Genomic DNA, 18,354 nt, shown 5'->3' with positions numbered 1-18,354 from the left:
TCAAATCTCTTCAGGTTGGAAATGGTCAGTAACGTCACTGGCATAAGCACAGTAATTTAAAGTATTTATGTGAATACTGTTTTTAAAAAAAATAGCCAAGCTAATATTGCAGTGTTACTTAAAAGGTGTCGGGAAGAAATAGCTATTTTACCAGAAATTCCAACAAATTGTGCATGAGAGCTATATTTTTAAAAAATTATAATTGATTATGACCGTGTCTCTGTACTGTGTGTAGACGCTGAAAGAATTGAGGTAGGATGAGAAAAGATGTGGTCAAAGCCAAATTACACAATCCTCCACAGTCATCATTATTTTTATGTAGTGCACTGTTAAACTTCCATTCCTTATTAGGTAATTGTTTGGCTCCTAAACTGGTGAAAATGTGGATCCGTTTTTTTAAAAGGCTCCGTTATTTCCCAATACACAAATACAAAGAACGTGCATTACTGTGCAAAAGTTTTAGGAACTTTCAAAATGATCTTTGCTTCACAGATTTTCTTTACACATGCCTAAGGGTCTGTTCACACCGGGACGTTTTTCACAGAACGTTAGGTCGCGTCACACCCACGCGTTAAACTCAGTCGATGCGCTGAATGAAAGTGCAAATTCACTCCTTGACAGTAGATGCTGCTTATTGAAAAGCAGAAATTCCCCGGTACACAAGGTGGCGCTGCACAACTTTCTGTTTCTAACGTCCGCTCATCACTGAGAAGAAGAAGAGCGCCAGTATTTACATCTTTATGCCATTCACACACTTTTTGCTAAAGCATGTATGAACTTTTGTGAAATGTAAGGTCTTTGGTGATTTGGTCACTGCAACAAATACTTCTTTAAAGCCAAATCTCTAAAGTTCTAATTTTAAACAATGTACTCTTTTTAAATAAGTAATGATGTGAATTATATCAAAGTCACAGCAATAGCATTCACATACTTATGGGAAGACCCAGATTATTTGCGCTTGGGGTATAAGACAACTATTCTTGTGCCCATAAATGTTAACGTGAAGAGACAAAGAAACAAACAATGCTATTTATTGTAGAAAACAGCACTGAAAATTAAATGGATTATTTACAATATATGCTTGCATTTCAGTGTTGTCAAAAAAATAACAACATAATAAATACACTTATATAGTATTTACTGTGTAATTTTTGAATCTGGTGCTTTCAAAGAATACCATGTTTGTGTGTAGACAGGAGGATTTATTAGCAGTGAGCATTTTATTTCGGGTATGTCACTTTTGCACTCTCACTAAAATGGTGGGTGCTTGCATCTTCTTTGGCTTCTTCTTTGTCGGTAAGACGGTTTTATACTTGAGCGCCATCAAGTCGTACTTTTATGTAACTTCAGTGGCTCTGGGCACGTGAAGAAAAGCACAAATCTCATTGGTCGGGCAGTTTTTAACGCAGCGCGTCATTAAAAAAAACACTAACCCATCGACGTTAAAAGTATTTGACGCCATGCGTTTTACACCTGGGTGTGAAGACACACATTGACAGCCATTGGGGCTTTTAAACGGACCATTTTTCATGTTTCGAAAATTGTCCCAATGTGAACATGGCTTAAGGTTACATTCACATTACCAGGTTAAAGTGGCACAAATATCCATGTGTCACAGATCAGATTTGTTCAGGTCTATGTGGACACAAAAATCTGATCTTGTCAAATCAGCCCTGAGCCACTTTCATATGTGGTCCTAGATCAGATACATATCCAATTTTGGGGCATGTGACGTGAGTTGGCCAGATCAGAATTCTTATGACTTTCACCCAGTGAGCATGCACATATCACTGTTGTCATCAGCATCCATTGTTAGCAGTGCAGCAAAACACCAATGGTGGACAGCAACAGTGGTGACTATATAGTGAAAGGAAAAAAACAAATTCAAGCAAAATCAGAAATAACCTAGTGAAAAAGAGTAGTGTAGTAAACAATTGAGAAGAAATCGATGTGCTCATGCAGGGACAGTTTCAGGACACAGGTGCATTCAAATTAAAAACAGATATGAGTCACTTGCATGTGAATCAGATCCTGTCTGATTCGTGCAAATCTGAATTGTGCAAAGAAGGCTGTGATGTGAGCATGGTTTTGTACAGTATTGTACAGTGCTCTCCACTAATATTGGCACCCTTGGTAAATATGAGCAAAGAAGGCTGTGAAAATTTGTCTTTATTGTTTAAACTTTTGATCTTTTGTTTTATAAAATCACAAAAATACTCTGTTCTCAAGGATATCAAACAATTGCTAACACAAAACAGGTTTATCCCCCCAAAAAATCTCTGTTAAATATAGGTGTGCAACAATTATTGGCACCCTTTTAGTCAATATTTTGTGCTACCTCCCTTTGTCAAGATAACAGCTCTGAGTCTTCTCCTATAATGCCCGATGAAGTTGGAGAATACATGGCAAGGGATATGAGACCATACAGAATCTCTCCAGATCCTTCATATTTCGAGTTCCACGCTGGTGGACTCTCCTCTTCTGTTCACCGCACAGGTTTTCTATGGGTTTCAAATCAGGGGACTGGGATGGCCAGGACAGGACCTTGATTTTGTGGGGGGGGTTGTGTTGATTTTGATGTATGTTTTGGATCACTGTCCTGCTGGAAGATCCAACCATTATTGCCAAAAATCTCTATTTTGGTTTCATCTGACCATAGAACCCAATCCCATTTAAACGTCCAGTAGTGTCTGGCAAACTGAACACCCTTGAGTTTGTTTTTGGATGAGAGTAGAGGCTTTTTCTTCAAACCCTTCAAACAGCTCGTGGTGATGTAGGTGACTTCTAACTTCTGCAATTCTCCAACTGTGTTCCTTGAAGATTTTTTGGTCACCCGAACCATCCTCGTCACAGTGCATTGAGACATCAGAGCTATATTCCTTTGATCTTACCCATTGTTATGAATGACAAGGGAATTTGGCCTGTGTGTTACCTCATATATATATATATATATATATATATATATATATATATATATATATATATATATATATATATATATATATATATACCCCTGTGAAACAGGAAGTCATGGTTGAACAATTTCCTGTTCCTAGTCACCCAGGTGTACGAAAGATAATGTACAATATCAATGGGAATATACTTCAAATATATTTTTCTCATATGAATTGATAGAGGTATCAATAATTGTTGCAGACCTATATTTAAGAAAGATATTTTCTTTACAAACCTGTGTTGCGTTTTCAAATTGTTTGATATCCATGAGAGCAATTTTTGTGAATTTTCTTAACAAAAGATCAAAAGGTTAAACAATAACAATTTTTCACAGCCTTCTTTGCTCATATTTACCAAGGCTGCCAATATTAGTGGAGGGCAATGTATTTTGTATGTTCTTGTGTTGTGAAAAATGTAAATAAACGTTTCTATTGATCAAATGAATTACTGTAAATAGCAGTAAATTGTAAAAAATAATAATAATAAATAAATACACTAGAATTAGGTATTTCCCTGATCATGTTCCTACCTGAAAAGTCCTCGTTTCCAAATGACATGCAAAAATTCTTTGTAATATTTTTGTTTGGAAATGGACAGTTTGTGCATCTGAATTTTCCACTGACATGCTAATGCAGAAACATGATATAAACAATTAAGACAAAACAAAAAGTATTAATAGGTGCTAAAGACTGTTGCGCAGTGCTGTGTGTACAACACCATACACACACACACACACACACACACACACACACACACACACACACACACAACAAATTACTCTACTCTAGTTAGACATCATCACTGCACGTGTGATCACCACCCAGTATCCTAGTTTTAGCTAAGAACGTCCCGACACACCAGCCTCGTTGAGGACTTAGAGCATAGCCAGCACACACAGAGACACGGTTGCAGCTCTCCTTGGTAGTGGGACAATTAGCACCTCTTTACTTTCTCTCTATTAGAGGTCTGCCTTTGCATCCTCTGTTCTCTCGGGACTTGCCAGCTTCGAACTCCTCCTCTCTGCTGATAGCTCACTTAATTGGGACATAAAGCTTTTTTACACTTCAGTGGTGACCAGTGACATCACATCTGTTTTACTTCTTCACACACACACACACACACACACACACACACACACACACACACACACACACACTGTTGCAAGTGGCCACAGACAGCAGGCAGGCAAGCTGCTGAAGCCTTTTACAAATTACACCATTATGTTGCTTTACTATTATAGACATGTATACAGATATATTTGCTGAATATTGAAGACTTGTTTCTGTTTTTCCTCCGTGTTAGTCAAGCCACAATAGCCTCTTACATAATTCATTATAAATGATTGGTCCGATAAGGTTAGATTTTTACAGCATCTGCACAAAGGACATCGCATAAAAGATGAGCAGAATAAATGGAGTGCAGTTACTCATAAAATAGCAATTAAAACTTGAAGACAGATGTTAAATGTAGTGCCTTAAACTGTGTTTTAGGATGTTTTTTTTATTTTGTGACTGGTTGACTAATTACAGTATGTTAGTGTTTGTCATCTGTTATGTTAAAAGTTCATGTGGTGATGCTTTTGTAATGGGGGGGGGGGTCTTTATGCACGATGGTCTGACCCAGTGGTTCTTTAACTTCAAAATATATTTAAATAAACAATACAGTTTTTATCATGAACTATTCATATGTTAGGCTCATTATTCAAATGTGTAAAATCTGGATATTATTATTGGAGCTTTTCCCCACTGTAGCAAATGAAGACATCACAGAGCACCTGCCTATATGCCTCACACATCCCCAGCCCTGACTTTGAGAAGCCCTGGTCTACCACATTTTATATTTTTGTAACTCTATATCTTATTACATGCAGATTTTTGCATTATTCGGCTAATGTGGATTTAATTAAGTTTTTGAATGTGCTTTATTTATTTATTTATTTATTTATTTATTCTTAAGCTTGGTATAGACTAGGTATGTTTGTAGTGGATTATTCAGGGCATTTTGTGAAATTCTACTGTTCTATAGTAATCCTGCTGTCTGTCTCTGTCTGTGTTTTTTTTTTTTCTATCCTGGTCCTGGAATGTCTCAGTCTATACCATTTATTGATGGACAGATAGAGACAAACAGATCGGTTACTATAGACAGCCAGAACTTCACACTGGGCACTTTATTATTTTTTCATTTATTTTCCGCACCCTTTTTCAAGCTGTTACGGAATAGAGTCTTCTGATTATACTGTCCTATTTTTAATGACTGTGGCTACATTTTTTAGCATCGCATTGTAGTTTTTATCGCACAAATTCAACCACTAATAGGAGGCTGTTCTCTCACCCGTTAGTACGTTCACTGGGTGAGAAAGGAGCGTAACTGGAGTAATGATCTTTAGTAGAATGCAAATTGAAAAGATACAGAATTTTCTATTATAGTCGAATGTCAGTAAACTGATATATTGATCTTAGGACATTACATGTATATTTTTGAATCAGTAATTTCTTAATAGAATGCACCAAACTATTTTGTATCTACATGTGAATTTTTAGCTATGTGATTTTTTTTTTTTTTCACAACCATTTTACACACTGAGGCATTCAGAAGTTCTGAAGTAATGGAACTGATTAGCAGCATTTAGCACAGTGTGTGTGGTTGGTGTTAACGAGCTGGTACAGTAGCCGTTGCAGTGTCATGAGCAGTAAGACACTGTTTTTGGCAGTTATGGTGTGCTTTTTCTCCAGTGATGGCAGGAGTGCACATGTTGCAGTGCTAATTGTGGGCTGGGTTACACACAGAGGCCTCGATCTTCCTATTAACGTGCACACTACTTTATTATCCTTTAACATGTCTCAGTGTCCCCACAGGTTGGCTAACAAAAGCATGACATGAGGCAGGCTGGACCCATGCCAACCCCCTACTCCACCCCAGCTTGTGGTTCAATACCCTCAAATCACTCCCCCTATCAGGGACACAAAGACCCCCCATCCCCTCAATGGCCTCTAATTACTGTGGCGTGGTCATAATGAGGCACCCAGTCGATTGCTTTCTTCTTCCCATTCTCTATTTTGTTCTCTCTGTTCCTCCCTCCCACTTTCTCACCTCCTGCTATTAAATCCTATGTTTCACTCCTCTAAATATCATTGAACGCTTGTAGAGTTGAGTGATGCTGTTAAAGCCCTCGAAATGTTGTTTCCAAAAGACTAGTCACACGAGCACCCATTCTGTTCAGGATGTCAGAAGAATCTGCACTTTGGTGAAGAATCAAAAGCACTCATTCGGCCTCTCTAAAGTGCCGTAGTCGCGCTCTGAGTATGTAAATGTCAGCTGAGACGGAGAATATTGTTTGAGAGCTTGGTGTCTGTACTTCTGTTTACAGATCAGCTGTCTTCTTTTATCCCCTGTAGACTTGTATGCTGACTCAATGCCCTCAGAAATAATAAATCATGTACCGATATGCTCTTTTGTTCTCCATTTTTCCGGTATTTCTCACTTTCCTGGCTCAGAGGTGTTTAAGCGCAGTGCTGTAACACTGATTGATAGAGGTTAGGGGAAGCACAGAGCTGTGACTAATAAGCTCACTGCCTCCCCTTACAAGTGTATGTTAAAATCGTGGATAAGAATGGCCTTACTCAAGAACTCGTGCCTTTGCATATATGCGTCACAGCAGTCAACAGGCACACTGTACCCATGCTGAGCTTAGACCTGACATCAAGATCAGCTAGGATTTTTGTGTTTATTTTTTACCACTTTGTGCAAAGGATTGCAGAAAAAGCAAGGGATGGTATATCCAGAAAAAAATGTAATCCGTTGAGATATGTTTCATGACCTTCTAAGTATTCTATCTGGATTAAGATTGAATGGCAGATAGAACCTTAACAGTATAAGGCTGTGATTTGTTATTTAGTTTTGCATTAGAGCTGTGAGCCTAAATTAAGTATCAAAATGGATCATATAACAGGACATCATAATGCTAGTATCATTTTTTTCTTGACAGTTTTGTATCACTCCAGGCAAACATAAAACTGTATATATTTCATTTTAGGATGCTGTTTATGTAAAAATGGTATTACTTGGGCAGTGTATTTTGAGGTGTGATAATGAACACTAAACTGCTAGTTATAAGCATGTCCTATTTGGGAGCTAAATTTAGCTCATGGCTCCAATGAAAAACTAAAGAAGCAAACTTTAGTCAGCAAACATGTCCAACATTTGTGGTTAGGGTAACTGGTTTTGTTTTCGGTGGCAGTGGGGTATGTGGATGCTCAGTGTTTAAGGCTCTGGGCTACTGATCAAAAGGTTGTGAGTTCAAGCCCAAGCACTGACAATTTACTACAGTTGGGCCCTTCATCAAAGCCGTTAATCCTCTCTTTTCTTGAAGAAAAGAATTTCACTGTACTGTACTTTTATGTGCAATGTTAAAAGGATGTCTTTTTCTCCTTTTCTTTCTTTACATGTTGTCATCTGAAACATTGTTTTAACCAGGTAGTTTTTTCCCTATTACTTTATTCCTCTGGTTTTGAAAATTACTGGGTTGTTTGTTTTCCCCCAAAAAAGATCTCCCTGCCCAGCATTTTAACCCAAAGGTCATCTAACTAGGAACTGCCAGAAAAGACTTGCCTTTCAGATTAGACATAAAAGCATTGCCAAGTGCTTATATGTTAAAACCAGAGAGATTTAATCCAGCTGTTCCTAACAACACAGTCATCTATTTTTCAACCAAGAGCACTATCCAAAATATTAGAATTCACATCTAGCTACTGAGCAGAATCTTAACCATTTTTAAGATATGTCCAATATACAGCGTTTGCTCTAACCAGCCTTCCTAATTCATTACTTTAGAGAGTTCATGCATTATAGTTTCAATAACAGAGGAGTGAGGACATGACCTCAGACCTCTCTCTGCATTGTGTTCAGGATGCAGAGGAATATGCTGAACTGCCAGTGCGCCATAACGAAGATCAGCTGAACAGCGAGCTAGCCCAGCGGCTTCCTCTGCAGGTCAATCCGCACTCGTACGACAGCGCCCACACCAAGGCCAACCTGCTATTGCAGGCCCACTTCAGCCGAGCCCAGCTGCCCTGCAGTGATTATGGCACAGACACAAAGACCGTCCTGGACAACACCATCCGCATCTGTCAGGTTAGTGCACATCTGTGTGTGTGTGTGTGTTGATGTTGATCTTCATGATGTATGTGCATCGGATCTGCTTTCCATTGTTGCTGGGGCTTCATGTTCTCTTGGCATACGCTGCGTTAGAGTGGAGGCCATCCAAACCCTATACATTTTACTACGGCCTCCCTTTCCATCATCTGGGGGGCTTTCATTGCCATCAAAGCGATTTGCTTGTCTTCATACATCATAAAATTGATGCTAAGGCCTGTGTATGGTATAGCTGAGCACATTTCCATGTGTCAGTGAAGACCTTGCGGATGTTCCTTTGGAAGAAAAAAAAAAAAAGAAATTCATCCCTTCCAATGTGACAACTGAGACCTGACCTAAGGCTCAGTGTATGCAGACTTCAGGCTTTGCCCAGTTACACAGCATTGTGTGAACTGCACTCAACAATCACTCCAAAGTCAGCTATATAGTTACAGTACAATCCATAAAACATATGTTTCAGAATTTTATGTTCATATTCCTCTCAAATCATTCTTCCCTTCACTGGGAAATTCCTGTTAAGTCTTATGACAGTTAAAGAATCATGCAATGTTAAAGACTTTGAAAAAGAACTATGTGTGATTTTATTTAGGAAGATAAGTAATATTTTTCTTTCTCCTTTGCATTTGCCATGTGTGTTCAGGTTTGTTGTTAAACTGGCAGTTTTTCATGTGACTGGTTCTTGACGTCGTTAGTATGCCTGGGTCCGGAGGCCTATAAATACAGTGTGACCGCAGACACTTACAGCACCTTGGAGACAGCACAGCATTTAACATCCCTTCTCAGATCAAACGCATTAAAACAACAGTGCAGCTCATTGCTTTCTCCCGCTAAAGCAAATGTCAGTGTGTGCCGCCAAATAGAGAGTGGCGTAAAGTGATTTTACATTTGAGATCTTTCTCTGTTCGTTCTGTGTAAAAGTATCTTCACACTAAATTTAGTCCGGTGTCATTCTATAATCATTAGAATTTTTTACTTTTATGCTATTTAAGATTTAGTTTTGTTTTCCATCATGCAAAACCCCCAATAAAATCTTGGAACATCACACACACAAAAAAAACAACCTTTTTGAACGCTACAGTGAGCCAGGGGCAAAATGGCGTAGGTGTGGAGATGATTTATTGCCACATGGCTGTCAGGTTGCTGGCTGCATCATAAAAGCTTCCAAAGCTGGCTAGATAACCTGTCGTTGATTGTTCATGCCTGATGGCACGCCTGTGGATCTGTTTGCGATTGGCTATGCCTGCTCCAAGGATGTGCACTGTGCTGATTGTTCACGCTGGCAGCCCAACTTTGGGAATGGATCTGTCTGCGGATCTGTAAACCATTGTCCATGCCTGTGGATGTGCTTGATTCTCTACAGCCGATTGGCCATGCTTGTCCATGTGGTTACTTTTTCAGATTCCTGCTGTGCCAGGTTGTAGCTGCTCTGCCAGCAGCTGCCTGTCTTCTCAGCATGTATCCAAAGCTAGCCTTTCCTAGCAAACAGCTGAGCTAACTACAGAGTGTTGTCTGAGGATTAATCAGCAGAGTCCACTAGGCTGGCCAGCCAATTTCATATCAGCAAGTCTTAATTCAAAGTCTTAATTCACACCCACTCCATTTGTTGGGATTATCTTGATTCATCAGAGTGATGTTGATGCATAGAGAAGCTGCATAGAGAATGCCTCCCAGTATAAACTGCAAAGTATCTCCATTATCCTTTCACATATTCACTATCTCGACATATTAAAGAATAACTAAAATATACATAAAGTGTGTGTGTGTATATATATATATATATATATATATATATATATATATATATATATATATATATATATATATGTGTGTGTGTGTGTGTGTGTGTGTGTGTGTGTGCGCGTGTGCGTGTGTTTGCACAATGTTGAAGGGTATATAGAGGTTTTAGAGCAGCGTATGCTTCCATCCAGATTCCATCCCATCTTTACTTCTGAGAGACTCTGCCTCTCTAAGATACTCTTTTTATGACCCAATCATGTTACTGACCTGTTGCAATTAACCTAATTAGTTGCAAAATGTTCCTCCAGCTGTTTCTTTTTAGTAACACTTACTTTTTCTGCCTTTTGTTGTTTGTACCTTATTTTTTCTTAAAATAGTAAATTTCTTTGATTCGAACATTTGATATGTTTTAAATGTTCTGTTGTGAATAACATATGTGCTTATGAGATTTGCAAATCATTGCATTCTGTTTTAATATTGACCGCTGCCTTTGTTCAGGGACTCATTATTCCATTTCTGTTCGTCGAATGTCTGAGAAACTTGTTCAGTTTATGTCTCAGTTGTTGAAAGTTTTTACGTTAATACAAATATTTACATGTTATGAAATTGTATGTATATATATATATATATATATATATATATATATATATATATATACAGACACTCATACACACAGCTCTGGACAAAATTAAGAGATCACTGCAAAATTATCAGTTTCTCTGATTTTACTATTTATACGTATGTGTTTGGGTAAAATGAACATTTTTGTTTTATTCTATAAGCTCCCAAATTTCAAATAAAAATATTGTCATTTTGAGCATTTATTTACAGAAAATGACAACTAGTCAAAATAACAAAAAAGATGCAGTGTTGTCAGACCTCGAATAATGCAAAGAAAATAAGTTCATATTCATTTTTAAACAACACAATACTAATGTTTTAACTTCAGAAGAGTTCAGAAATCAATATTTGGTGGAATAACCCTGAATTTAAATCAAGCTTTCATGCATCTTGGCATGCTCTCCACAAGTCTTTAACATTGATGTTGGGTGACTTTATGGCACTCGTGGCACAAAAGTTCAAGTAGCTCGGCTATGTTTGATGGCTTGTGACCATCCATCTTCCTCTTGATCACATTCCAGAGGTTTTCAAAGGGGTTCAGGTCTGAAGATTGGGCTGGCCATGACAGGGTCTTGGTGGTCCTCTATCCACACCTGCTGGAAAAACCAATCCTCAGTGTTGGGGAACATTGTCAGAGCAGAAGGAATCAATTTTTCTTCCAGGACAACCTTGTACGTGGCCTGATTCATGCGTCCTTCACAAAGACAAATCTGCCCGATTCCAGCCTTGCTGAAGCACCCTCAGTTCATCACCAATCTTCCACCAAATGTCACAGCGGGTGCGAGACACTGTGGCTTGTAGGCTTCTCCAGGTTTCCGTCTAACCATTAGGTAACCAGGTGTTTGGCAAAGCTGAAAATTGGACTCATCAGAGAAGTTGACCTTACTCCAGTCCTCTACGGTCCAATCTTTATGGTCTTTTGTAAACCTCAACCTGGCTCTTCTATGCCTCTCATTGATGAAGGGCTTTTGTTCTAGCTTTGCACAACTTCAGCCTAAGGGGACTTGGTTTTTCTTTATTTTTCCTCCCACACCCAAGCACACATACACACACACAGTCTTAGATTAGGGCTGGCTTTGAGAAGATCTCTGATGGTTAGATAAATAATCCTGTCATCTCTGTGCTAATGAGGTACTTTATAGCTGCGCTTGTGCTCCGAGCACTGGAAGGGCTACAGATTTCTATCTGTTTTCTCCAGCGGCAGTGAAGAGCAATTTTAGTAGACAGGTTAAATGAGACATAGCGCTTGTGTGATCGTCTCTCCTCGCCATTTATTTTCTCGATTTCACTCCTCCCTCAGCCTTTCTCCATCCCTCCTTCGCAGGGGCTGTGGTGACATCAGCCCCGTTGCTGTCTTCAGTTTGTTCAAGCAGCTACTGTGAAATGCTAATCACAACTTTAATTTGTACTGCATTAGCATTTTGATTAACTCGCTAGGCTTGCCGCTGCACTCAAGGTGCTTTTTAGTCATAGTTACTGAGGAAATGACTTTTTGATTAATTAAGTTTGTTAGCGCAGCTGAGCTCAGCAAACTTTAACCTTATGTTGAGACAAGAGCAGCAGACAGGCGAGAGACTTGGTCTGAGTTTTAGATAATCAATTGCATCAAGAGTTTCTGCATTTTTTTAATGGTATGAATTAAAAATATTTCACACAATTTCAATGTTTAAGTAAATGAATATTTCAAGTTATCTTATAGTTACCTTACAGCTATCTTAATTGCACAAGAAAACAGCTATGTTACCTCTCAGTCTGTTGTGTGACAGTTTGTTGTCTTGTTTCTGCAGGCCATGTTGGACGTGGTGGCAAATGAGGGCTGGCTGGTGTCTGCTCTGGGCATCTGTAATCTGGTCCAGATGATCGTTCAGGCTAGGTGGCTTCACGACTCCTCTCTGCTCACCCTGCCTCATATAGACCAGCAGAACCTGTACCTCTTCAGGTGTGTAGACCATGGCTCCTGTTCACCTAGAGTCAAACTCAATGCCCTGAATCCAGCCTGATTAGAGAAATACAAACGGCAAATATACATCCTCAAAGTCAAATTCCACATCAGCTTTATTATTTTTATTTTTAGCACACCAGTTCCTTCAGGAAACTACAGTGCAGCATGTAGTAGACATTGACAAGGACTAAAAGTCAACAGTAAATATGGACAAGTCACAAAATTAAACAAGTCACATACTATATATATATATATATAGATATATAGATAGATAGATCACTCAGGTAACACACTTTTACACACATTACAGAACTCAAAATATCCTAGGTAGTGTTATCCTCCCTTATTAAATGATCAATTCAATACGATTTCAGTTCCATTTTAACAACAGACATTGTCACAGAGCAGCTTTACAGAAATCCAGATGTAGATTTAGATCTCTAATGAGTGAGCCAGAGGCTCCGGTGTCGAGGAAAACTCACTGAGATGACATCAGAAAGAAACCTTGAGAAGAACCAGATTCAAAAGGGAACCCATCCTCTTCTGAGTGACACTGAATAGTAGGATTATTAATCATTACTCTTCTCCAACTGAATACTATAAAGTAAAGCGGTACTTAAGTGTGTTGAAAGGATGTTCAGTGAATTTATGGTGTGATTATTGAGCAAATTGTGAATAGGAGACCTGGGATGAGGACAGAACAGTCTTTATGATTACAGCAGCAGTTCTTATGTACAAATCTGTAGTATCCTGCTGAGATTTGGGCATTGTCATCATTGTCTTCATGTCAGTATACATTTTAAACCAGTTATTTTGAATGCATCATAGTATATGATATACAGTGTTTTCCTTCAGAAAATAATGTATTAGTATGATTAATGCATTTTTAATACTCCCTGCTGATTTATACTTACTGTAATCGCACCTTGTAAAAAAAATTATAGCTTCTTTCATAAACTGGAAATGAACAAAAGCCACCTGACACAGTCTGTCTGTATATTCCTCTCTGGCCATATAAATTCTACTTGAATGTGGGAATTTCACATTACTCACAGTGTGTGTGTGCATCCTGCTCATGTCTGAGAGAGGAGAGCATGTTCACTCCCTGTCAGCAGTGTCCTGAGAGGGATACCTCTCACCTGTGGTGCTTTGATTATAGCTCAGTCACAGGGTGTCATGCCTAATCCATCTAGCACCTCTGTTCAAACTCTGCAAACATCATTAGCATTGCTTATCTGCCCGCACTGTCCTCCGGATGGCCTCAAACACTGCCCCGGTACACCTTTTCTCTGTCTCACACACACAAAGCTGTGCTAGGCACCGGATTTTCTTTTACCCATATAATTCTTTTCAGTGTGGTTGCATCCCGTCGTGAAGTGTAATTTGGTAGAAAGACAATAAAAATGGTAAGAAGAGGATCAGGAATGGATGGATGTCCTGCCATGCTGAGACAGCAGGAAGAGCTCAGCTCAGCCATCAAAATGGACATGTAAATGGTTACATGACTGCCTTTTTCTCCTCGCTGTTTACAACAGGAAATGGAGCACCAAAGGTGGGAAGGGTGGAACCCGAAGTTATCGAGGCCCAATCGAAGGGCTTCCTGAGCTCATAGCTGCCTGTGATGGAAGAGAGGAGATCTTTACAGCCATGGTGAAGGAGGAGTTTGAGCCCCAACAGATCACTCAGGTAACACACTTTTACACACATTACACATCTGAAAAATAACAGGTTCACCCAGCATTTAGACAAGTGCAGTACCGTGATGATTTTGTTGTCGGTAAAATGATGGACAGTATCAGTATCATATGATTGTAGGACTTTAGAAAAAGTGTGTCTCTTGTAAATAATTGAATGAATTCAACTTAGTCTTGGATGATTGTGTCATACACACGCACACACACACACATATCAGAGAGTACACACACACACACACACACACACACACACACACACACACACACACACTCACAAACATGTGATTTTCAGAAAGCAGCAGACGGTCACGGTGGTCTCAGGTAGCACCAGGATCCCCAATTACCTCCCAAATGAGAGGGTTTAGCGCTCCAATCTAAGTGCTAATTGCGACGGTAATGAGAGCGTCCGGGCAGAGCGGCGAGCCCAGCGCCCATTCCCCATCAGTATTCCAGCCACCCCCCACCTTCCACAACACACCCCCTAGCAGCCTCGGCCCTGCTAATTAAATAAGCACATGCGCCGCCGCGTTCTCGTCTCATTCGCTGAGGAAATGTAATCCTCGCATAAATAGCTTTGGCAGGGTGAATCTGTGCTGTTTTCCCCCCTTTCATGGCTCTAATACTCACCGAGCTGCAGCAGCCGAGCTCTGTCATTCTCTATCAGTCTGTCACTCACACATGCACGCACTGCACATGTTGCTAGTATTTTATTATACCGCTCCTTCCTTATGTTGGTGCACATAAAGCACAGCTGACAGGAATGTGAGTTGTTGTTTTTTTTTTATTTATTTTTTTTATTTTTATTTATTTTTTTTTTTGTGTGTGGCATGTGCTTGTTATAGTGTACATGGAAATGAATTAGAGGTTTTCTTATTTTACCAGAAAACATTTTAATGTTAAACTAGATCGTGTGTCGCTGTAGGCCTTCATTCTGCTTCTGGTGACATCGCTTATTAAATAAAGAATAAAACGTGACTGGGAAGAAAGTAATCCACAAAGTGGAGTTACTGTTACTACCCTGAAGTGGATTATAAGTGTTTTATTCCTCTTTTGCCACAGCATTTTGCCAGTGTTGACACTTTTTTTTTATTTACTAATGAACAAGAAGTTGTTTCCTGTTATCCTTTACATTATAGCAGCTATAAACAGTCATTCCCTCACCAGCCTCTTGGGGTCTCCCCCCCCCCCCCCCCCCCCTCATCTGTCCTGTAGACTTTCCCTGTAGCAGAAAACTTACTGAACTGCTGCAAAGTGCTGACTCCCAAGACTTCTTCATGAATGTTTAAAAAAAAAATCATCTCCTTACAGAAATCTTCACAATATCAACAATTATATATTTTACTTTGTTAAGTAAAAAAAAAACCCAACTATTTAATCCATTCATTATTAAGCTTATATTACGTAGATCATCTTCCATAGAAGTCTCTGCGAGTTAAGCGTTTTTATAGAAATGAGAGCATTAATATAACCTTTGATTTGCATTACAGCCGGCACTGCTTTCAGACCTCCTGTTATAGAACACTGATCAGCACCTTCTGACCAATCAGATTTGAGAATTTAACAGCACTGTGATATAAACTTCATCATCCTTATTTATCTCTTATTCTATCTCCCCCGCTATCAGATGTGGGCTGTTCTAAGCCACTTGCCTGTGCTGGAGGTCAGTTTGAGTGTGAAGGGCTGGTGGGAAGGATGTGAGGAACAGACTGAGCGTGCTCTGTCCAGCAGTGTAGCCAACATCAGGGACCAGAGCAGCTGGCTGCCCGTGCACCCTGACCAGGAATATGTCCTCCAAGTGTCCCTGCAGCGTCTCAATGCAGGCCGGCAAAGAGTGAGAATACACACACACACACACACACACCATTTCAGCCTCCATGATATGTTTTACACTTGCACGGTTCTCACACATGCTGAAAGACCTGGACATTTATAGGTTAGATTTGCAGTGATGGAAAACACCTGAAAATGTGGAAATGGATAAAGTCAGTTTTGGAAAAGTCTAAAGTTTTACTGTTAAGCCACTGATATTGTATATTTAACAAGTTCTACCTTATTATAAATAACTAAAATATCTGCCAATATTCTAGCCATTAATTCACCCTTTTAAGCATCCATTTATCAGTCTAGTTGTTGTAATTTGGAACACTCCTGTTTCACATGTAGACAGAATGCTGTATCTGAGTACATGGTAGCGCGAGCTTGCCGTCTTCTCACAGCATGTAAAATTCCAAATGAGGATGTATGTCACTAATTATGAAGTCTTTGAATAAGACACTACTTAAAACTTTTCCATAAGCTTTCCTCTTTGTGTTGCTTATCAGTTTAAAAGCATTAGCCTCATTGTTTTCTTGCGAACGAACACAGTGAGGTCTGTCCAGATGTATCAGTCCTTCTCAGCGCAATGAGAAATAGAATCTAACAAATGGAGATATAAGGCAATATATTTGTGCAAGATGGGATTCATTCTCGGATGACATTCCATCTGTTAGGAAAGGTTTAGGGAAATGGTTTCTTAAACTGAGTATGATGTCTGATTTATTTGGAGTTTTTTTTTTGTTGTTTTTGTTTTTTTGCTGTTGGCTGTTTAATTATTAAATGACAGTCTGAAGCTGAGTTTTGTGAATGCTCACAGAGGAAGCAGGACAGCAAGGCACAGGCCCCGCGTTTCCCCAAGTCCAAAGACGAGGGTTGGTTCCTGGTGCTGGGCGAGGTAGACAAGAGGGAACTTCTGGCCGTCAAACGAGTGGGATATGTCCGCAACCGGAACGTGGCCTCAGTGGCCTTTTACACACCTGAACAGACTGGGAAGTAAGTGAATCTCACACATCCTCAGAGCTGTAAGATGTCTCCTATTCAGGAGCATGTCAGAGTAATATTTCTCTGTGTGCCGCAGGTGTATCTACACACTCTATCTCATGAGTGACAGTTACCTGGGCTTGGATCAGCAGTACGACATCCACCTGAATGTGATTCCTGCCAGCATCGCTGCCCAGGTCAACGCCGAGGTCACTGATAGCATGAGCGACATGAACTTGAAGTGACCTCTTATCCAGTGATACTACACACACACTGACTCTGTGTGTGTGTGTGTGTGTGTGTGTGTGTGTGTGTGTGTGTGTGTGTGTGTGTGTGTGTATGTGTGATGGTGACACAGCCTTAGACTTCCTAGTTATTCCTGGGAAGATGCTGTAGAGATCAGCATGGGTGTGGCAACATGAGGATGCGGGGAGCAAAGTGGCCTTGCAAGAGAAGTGTAGGAGTCTGCTTGGTAATAAGATTCTAATAATAATAGCACTGCCTAAAATTGGAGCACATTACGGTGGGGTTAGAATGCTTGCTTAATTGACTAGAGTGTGTGAGCCATATGTTTGTTGGTACATGTGTGCAGTTTGCAAACTCAAAGAGGCTGGAAGGAACTTTCTGGAGCAGGAGGTTAGGAATTCTGTGCAGGTGTGTGAAACATGCTCCTCTGTGAAGCTCTGGGTTCTGCCAGACTGTCCCATCTGGTTTGTGAAATTCTCTCTCATTCTCTCTCTCTCTCTCTCTCTCTCTCTCTCTCTCACTCTCACTCTCACCCCCCACCTGTTTTCAACACCCTGTTCTGGAAAGCCTCAGGGACATACAGGTGCCAAATACATTTAGGACAGTCATGGAAAGATTAATTTATTTAAGAAAAAAAAAGAAAGAAATTGTTTTAAGAACTTGCATGTGTTTATGTATTACGTTTTGTTGCTTCACAGCTTAGCTACCAAACAGAGCTCATACACTTTCATTTGTTTTGGGGGGTTTTGGGGTTTTTTGGTTTTTGGTTTTTTTTGTTGTTGTTGTTTTTTTTTGGGGGGGGGGGGGCGGGGGGGGGGGGGGTTGCAGATGATGTCTGCCACTTGAATACTTTGTTTGCCTTTAGGAAAAAATAAAAGGATATGATTACAAATTATTGTGTTTAATGGCCTTTTTTAAAAAAAAATAAAAAAACTTATTCTCTCTTGCATTTGAAAATAACACACTGAGCAGATGTTCATATGGTTTTGCTTTCTCTCTTTTTTTCCCCATGCATAGCCATTTTTCTTGTTATTTGTGCATGGGTTTGTTGGAATGTTGATGTTAAGTGAACAGAACATGTTTATTACACACAATTAAAAACTTCCATATTATCCTCCTGCTCTGTTGTGCATCAGGCTTTAAAATGATTCTCTTCATATTTCCAGCATGTATTCCCCAACGTTTTATCACATTAGCACTATTTTTCATTTA

General features: G+C 39.6%; 1 protein-coding gene across 1 annotated transcript in view; it reads left to right on the top strand.

Moving 5' to 3' along the window:
- Positions 1-17,937, top strand: part of ascc3 (activating signal cointegrator 1 complex subunit 3) — a 174,928-nt gene extending 156,991 nt beyond the window's left edge. Inside the window, exons 37-42 of the mRNA XM_017475083.3 lie at positions 7,861-8,085; positions 12,252-12,403; positions 13,942-14,092; positions 15,725-15,931; positions 16,733-16,908; positions 16,994-17,937. Coding sequence (XP_017330572.1) covers positions 7,861-8,085; positions 12,252-12,403; positions 13,942-14,092; positions 15,725-15,931; positions 16,733-16,908; positions 16,994-17,141 — 1,059 coding nt within the window. The 3' untranslated portion in view covers positions 17,142-17,937. The remainder of the gene's footprint in view (positions 1-7,860; positions 8,086-12,251; positions 12,404-13,941; positions 14,093-15,724; positions 15,932-16,732; positions 16,909-16,993) is intronic.
- Positions 17,938-18,354: the final 417 nt, after the last annotated feature.

Source organism: Ictalurus punctatus, chromosome 1 (genome assembly GCF_001660625.3).
Source record: "Ictalurus punctatus breed USDA103 chromosome 1, Coco_2.0, whole genome shotgun sequence".
NCBI lineage: Eukaryota > Metazoa > Chordata > Actinopteri > Siluriformes > Ictaluridae > Ictalurus > Ictalurus punctatus.
The sequence above is the reverse complement of the archived record's forward strand: the minus strand, read 5'-3'. Positions and strand labels throughout refer to the sequence as shown.